The sequence below is a fragment of the Hyposmocoma kahamanoa genome, unplaced genomic scaffold, assembly GCF_003589595.1.
Source record: "Hyposmocoma kahamanoa isolate Upper Pololo Valley unplaced genomic scaffold, ASM358959v1 226, whole genome shotgun sequence".
Classification (NCBI taxonomy): domain Eukaryota; kingdom Metazoa; phylum Arthropoda; class Insecta; order Lepidoptera; family Cosmopterigidae; genus Hyposmocoma; species Hyposmocoma kahamanoa.
Window position 1 is genome coordinate 1,671,335 of NW_020653745.1, and position 6,570 is coordinate 1,677,904.

General features: G+C 35.2%; 1 protein-coding gene across 1 annotated transcript; it reads right to left on the minus strand.

Moving 5' to 3' along the window:
* Window positions 1-1,773: 1,773 nt before the first annotated feature.
* LOC113228324 (FK506-binding protein 5-like) lies at window positions 1,774-6,046 on the minus strand. The gene is made up of 4 exons (XM_026461586.1): window positions 5,304-6,046; window positions 4,866-5,052; window positions 4,188-4,404; window positions 1,774-2,127 (listed from the first exon to the last, which is right to left on the minus strand). The coding sequence occupies exons 1-4, from the start codon at window positions 5,868-5,870 to the stop codon at window positions 2,052-2,054; spliced, it is 1,047 nt and encodes a 348-aa protein (XP_026317371.1). The 5' UTR covers window positions 5,871-6,046; the 3' UTR covers window positions 1,774-2,051.
* Window positions 6,047-6,570: the final 524 nt, after the last annotated feature.

Genomic DNA, 6,570 nt, shown 5'->3' on the forward strand with positions numbered 1-6,570 from the left:
TATAGTGTAATTTAATAAGCAATGTTAAATTTATTAATGGGTGTATACCTAAATAAAGAAACATTTTATGAATTTAATATCCATAAAACTCTGTTTAATTATCGCCATCTAGTTGTTTTGTTTGTTAGTATTACAAATTAGAGTAACTTTGATTAAAAATGCAGTAGCCGCGACATCTAGCATACCTAGGTACTAAATACTCGCCTTGCATTGCGATCAGCAGGCCTCTCGAGTTATTTGCCCGTGACATTAAAAATAATTTATTGTAACTTCTAAATCTGCGGTGAAGGACTTGTTGGTCATCCAATGGCATCAATAAGTAATGTAATTAATATTCTAGATAATAGTTATATGTTAACGAAATTAGCAGTAAAAAGAGTGCGAAAGCTTATTTCATAGTTCTTAAACGAGTCGGTGTGTTTGTACTGTATTTCTTACTGGATATATTATAAAACCATAATGACGATTAAAAAAAAGACTTGATTATCAACATTTTAGTCTTATTTCAGTAGGTACCTCACAGTACATTAAAACATAACGGTAAACCACAAACGAAAACGTGATGAAACCAGCACGTCTAAACCTTAGTTTCCTAAAGGGGTCCCTACATCGTCCCTACCCCCAGTGGGCGCTGAAATCCTAGGGGGTAGGAGACTCGGAAGTAATTTTTGGGGGGTGCTACCGCACTTGAAAAACAAACCTACATATAAACTACACTATGTACATTTGATTATTACTCTCCATTCCGGTAATTTAAAGGCCAAATCACGTCAGCCAGCCAAATTAGCGTGATTTATGGGAATCTATTGTTATCAGCCCGTAGACAACATAAATACTTACTGTGTAAAAACTAAAGTCGTAGCCATTGAAATAACAAAGTAGTAACGTTAAATCCCTTTCCTGTGAAATTAGGTTTGATGCAGATACGCGCTTTTTACCAATAGTACATACGCGGATTTGCACAATACCCGAAGATGTATATAGGCTTAGAATAATAACGCGTAGAAACCTAGTCCGCACACGCTAAGTGAGGCAAATTGAAGCGCGCCCAATGGGCCTACACGAGCGGGCGGGCCGTCAGTGCTCAAGGTCTACTTGCACCGCGAACAGCTCCAGAATTTTAGCTAACAATGACGAAATGTGCGGTAAATGAGTGTAAAAATACGTCAGACAAACATAAATTAGATACTAACATCACATTCCACAAGGAAGTAACGCGTTTCAACTTGTATTTTTATATAAATATTCACTAAAACCGAAAATTAACCTACTACTGAAACTAGCCTACATGAATTTGATTTTTGCCTCAATTGTGACAGTTCGTTTGATATGAAACTATCATTCTATGCGTTATTATTCTAAGTATATTGGCATGTTCAAAGTATAATTACAATGTACATACAATTGTCCATTTGTGAGTGAAATAAAAATATTATTATATAAAGTGGGCGAGTCATTGGGAACCTATTAGGAGATAATCTAAAATAAGAGGTGACCAGTGCAGTGTGACGTATAAATGGATTGATGGTGAAACCACTGCAAGATTTTGGAACAATTTTTTTTGTGGTTTTTCTACCAAGTCTTCTGCGACCCCAGAGTTTTCCTTGCAGAATGAGTTATAGTAGCATTGACTTACAAATGATAGTAGAGTATTGTTTAGAACTCCGCAACCGTACCGTAGTTTCGTAAATGTATTTGTATAATATTATTACTTAGAATTAAAATAGGAAAAGGAAAAAAAAACAGAACATTAAAATACAATACACAATTTATTCAATAAGCTCTTATAAATGCAGCTTTCGGAAAGCTCCGTACCCACAAATCATGGCCACGCCACAGTATAAACAAGGACTGTTAAAGGTAAAGGTCATCTTAACTTTAGGTGCAGTCAAATTGTAGCCACACGATACATTTTGCAAAAGCTGGTTTCACAAATATCTTATCCAATGAAAAATTAATCAACAAAATCTGGCAAAAATTATAATTAGAAATTGTTTAGTACCACCCAACTAACTGCAATTAGATATCTTTTAGCACCCAACCTTTAGTAATTAGACATCTTTTGGTACCACCCAACCGACGGGTAGAGGTGTGCCTTCTCCATCGAGGTACTGATCCCATTTAGATCTGTAAGTAATACAAATTTATTCAATTTGTGATTCACCGGCCTTGTAGTTCATTTTTATTATAAAATTGAATTTTCTTTATCTTATATTTATATAACAACAATACAATACAAATAAAATACTCTTTTTTACACTTAACAAATAAAAGGTGTAGTGTACAACGGGCTGCCTTATTGCTCGATAGCAATCTCTGCCAGCCAACCTAGGATTGACAAAATAAACTTAAAAAATATAATAATGAAAGGTTGTAATAAAGCTCATGAAATGTTTGAGTTTTTAGATTTTTGCGAAATCAAACTAGTTCTTTGGATCTAAAACGCGTATACAGGCTGTATATTTGAAAGTGAGACATATTCATACATGTCATAGTAAATCATGTTACAACTTAACATAGACTAAAATAAAATTAGGATATGGGATAGAACAAAAAATAAATCAACAAATGTGTTTTGAAGTGTACATAGGAATAAACCGATTCCCTTTACGCTTAAATTTCGAGTGCAATGGGAATGCTACCAAGCGAGCGCCGAGTGAGATAGCAACAATAACAATGATTTCACATTTACGTTTTAGGTTATGTTAATTGTTTTTTACTTGAACTATCATCGAAATGTTTTAGTAAGTAGTTATCATTTAATAAGAATTGAGGTTTTTGGCGTAGTTAAAAATGTGAAATCAAATTAATTACAATTATTGATTTTTTAGTTATTTACAGTTTATTTACGTGGTACGGAGCAAGTGTTCAAAATGTCCACCGTTTTCCACAATGCATAGTCTAGCACGGCATAGTAAATTTTGTTTTAAATTGTACAACACAAACACATTTTGTCTCACAGTATAAAATGCTGAGATAATCCTCTCACGCAACGCAACAGTGTCGAAACCCTGTTCACCTCCTCCGCGTAAACTCCGATTTGGGAACATTTCAATAGCTCACACTATGACCACTTATTGCGTAAAGTCGCACCATCTCAGTCAATTCCACGTTAGAATAAATACCCATTTTGCGGCGATCGGGCGAGCGGAAGGACAAATAATTTACGTGTCTTCGTTAGATCAAGGTCGCGCGTGGACTGAGCAATTTCGGTTATGCGCCCGCGTTCTCACCCCCGACCTGTGCTTTCCTTTTCGCCGCTGCGTCGGAGCAATAATAGTGATGTGCATAGATTTCGATAACTAATGTTGTGCTCAAGTAGTAGTCGATAAAAAAAAATTAAAAAATATTTTTTGTAAACTTTAAGTTCATTAGTTTATTATTTTGGGTTGGGTTGAGAATCAGGAATATAACGCACTCTATAAGTATGTCCCACTTTCAAATATACAGCCTGTATATTTGTTTGTACAAATGAATCTATATATTAACACTATATTTGTACTTTGATGTATATGCATACATGTTAGTAACAATTTGTGTTGATAATAGCTAATATAATATGTGCTGTCTCTTTTGTTCTGGGGATCAATCTGTGCAAAAATGTCTTCAATACTCCCTCAGAGTCACCAAATTAATTTTCTGTATACACTCCCTTCATGATTTTTATGAAACTAGCATGAAACTGACACTTTCAGAATTAACACAACTAGTCTCACAAGCCATTCATTAACGAAAAAAAGTCCATGGTCACGGCTGACTGAAAACCTAAGAACCTGTTGATTTTTCCAGTTACATACATTTGTGAATATTTAGATATAACGGTGTAAGAAAATATTGTGGCGTAATCTGCGTATCAAAGAAGCAGTGGGATCTTCATAGCCTAATAATTTCGATATCAGACATTTAAAATAAGAAAATCCAAAAAATACAAAGCATGCTGTTTACGGTCCATGAATATTGAAAACAATAGCACATTTACGGTCGTATTCTAGAACTCTATTCAATGCTCAAGTCAGGATTGCACTGGAAACACAAGCACTGGAAATACGACCCTAATGGCAGGGACTTGAGTGTGATTTCGAGTGCTTTAAACCATACTCAAATCCTGACTTGAGCATTGAGTAGAGTTCTAGAATACGACCTATAGTCTGTCATGTATGTCAAACTTTTTGCTTATTATTCCTCACCTAACTTGGACAAAACTGCCAATATCACCGTTGAAGTCAACCTGCGGCGAGCTCCCACCAAATAAGAACTCCTGCCACTTATCCAAGTTATCAACAAACTCCTGCATTTGCTTGCTTTCTATGTTGCTTTCAGTATCTTGCTCCAGAGTAGCACGAAGCTGGACTTCTTCTTTATCGTAGATTGCAAGTTTTTCAACCCAGAGTTGCTTCAGTTTTTCTGAAAAAAAGAAACACAAATCGAGATTCAGATGTCATTGAATAGTCATATTTTCATTTTGCTATCTAGGATTCTCTGTTTTAAATATCATTAAAATACCTAATTATTAATACCTTACTACTTCACAATTTTTTTTACTGTGATATCTGGTCTAAGAGGAATATCCAGTACTTTGAGTACCACAGCATTGAACTTCACTCCAAGTCAATTCAGAAGTAATTAAAATTTTTAAGTTAAAATGGTCTCTTTTCAAAAATGGATTCTACCACTGCAGTACTTCTGTATCTCAATCACATTATTTATTATATGTATTTAGACTAAATTAGATAGACAATAGAGCACATTGTATCCCATATGCGATCTCTAATAGTTTAAAAAGATACTTGCTAGACTACGACAAAAATCATTACCTTATTCAACATGAGCAAACATTGTAAAGTTGTTCAACACACTCAACTTACCAATATTATTGTTGAACACCTCCGCATCCCTTTCCACAACACTTTCTCCCCTACCCTTGGCCGTATTCTGCTTCGCGCGGCGCAGCTTAATTAATGCGTCGAGCTTCACGAGGTACTTCTTTGCGTCGTGTTTCTTTCGTATGACTTCCTTTAGAACTATGTCTGCTTGGATCTTGGACGCTTCTTCCTGCAAAAAATTTCAAATGTCACTTACATTATAAAAAATAATATGTCAAATTGAAACTAATGGGTAGGCCAATTCTTTGCATGCAAGTTTAACAAGACCACCCGTTACGAGGCGAAATTTTGCACTAGAGTGTCCTGCATAGATAAAATAATCTAAAATTATTGGCATTACAAGGTTGTCATTCCAGTATTACAGATCTTTATAGACAAAATTGGTGTTTCCTCAACACAACAGAAAATTAAAGATCTTACCTGTTTAGCTCTCCTAATGTCATCTTGAATCTTCTGGAGATTCTCATCAATCCTCCGAGATCTTTCCTCCATTTCTTTTATATGATCTTCTTTCTCTTTCTTCCTTTCCAAGCAAAGTTTATTCATCCTCAATCTCTTCGCAGATCTTTTTGCCAGTAACTTAGTAAGTGTATCTAAGTAGGATGTTATTTCACCCATGGTTTCATTGATTTTTTGTTTATTTTGCTCTATATCTGCCAATATACTTGACCATTGGGTTTCGGAAAGAGTGTGCATGTGCTCAGATAGATGCTTTTGTTGATTCTTTAAGTTGTTTAAAGTTACAATCAGATTTTGTAGTTTCTCTTTAGCTGTGCTAATTGATATTGTCCTTTGGCTAGATGGGTTTGGGACTGGAGGTTTATCAAAGCGTTTTATGAACTCCTGGTCGGTGACTGTAAGATTTGGCGCCGGCATTGGAGGGACGAGGAAAGGTGGTAAAGGAGGTGGAGGGGGAACAAATGTCGGTGGCGGATATTGGAATGTAAATTGCGGAAAATTGTTATAAAAATTAGAATTATACGTCATGATTGTGAATAAATATTAAAGTATTACCAATAGTATGTAAAGGTTTTAAATTTCGCCTGATTCAGGCAGTTGAGCTCCTGCTTCTTTTAACGCTTCTTGTGCTGCTATGTAAGCTTCGTGCTCGCTAAGGTCTTTTTCAGTACTTAATACAGTCTCAAGATCTGCAAATGCTTTTTTTAATCTGGAACAAAAATATGAATGATGTTAAGTCCATTATTTTTATAATTTAAAATATATAATCAAGAGTGGCCATCAAAGAACTCATAACTAAAGGGAAAATGTTTTTGAGAGGAATCACGACTCTGCAAACATAGTGAAGGACACCATCGGAGCAGGCGGAATGATGAAGTGCGAAAGCTGCTGGCACAAATGTGACGTGGCAAAGACCGGACGAATCCAGTACTCAACTAGAATAGGCTGATGATTATGTGTCATGATCATGATATAGATGAAACTCTTTTAATGTCAGTTCATTTGGTCACTTAGAATAGTCTTACAGCATTTATGTTATAAGCTTTAGCTTTACTTAGAATTGTTTTGAGACAATTGAATTTATATAATATTTAGCAGTTAATGATGACATTGACTACTCCACTTTACCAAAATGGCGAGTTGCAAGATCTTAGTTTTGAAAAGAAATTATTAATGAGAAACCCTGTTGTGCGTAAGAGCAGGTGTTTCTCAATATTAAATATTATTT

Coding starts and splice junctions, on each gene's coding strand:
- LOC113228324 (XM_026461586.1), bottom strand. CDS start 5,870: ATGACGTATAATTCTAATTTTTATAACAATTTTCCGCAATTTACATTC. Junction 5,053..5,303: donor ACATTAGGAGAGCTAAACAG/GTAAGATCTTTA, acceptor AATTTTTTGCAG/GAAGAAGCGTCCAAGATCCA. Junction 2,128..4,187: donor GGCAGTTTTGTCCAAGTTAG/GTGAGGAATAAT, acceptor TATTACTTACAG/ATCTAAATGGGATCAGTACC.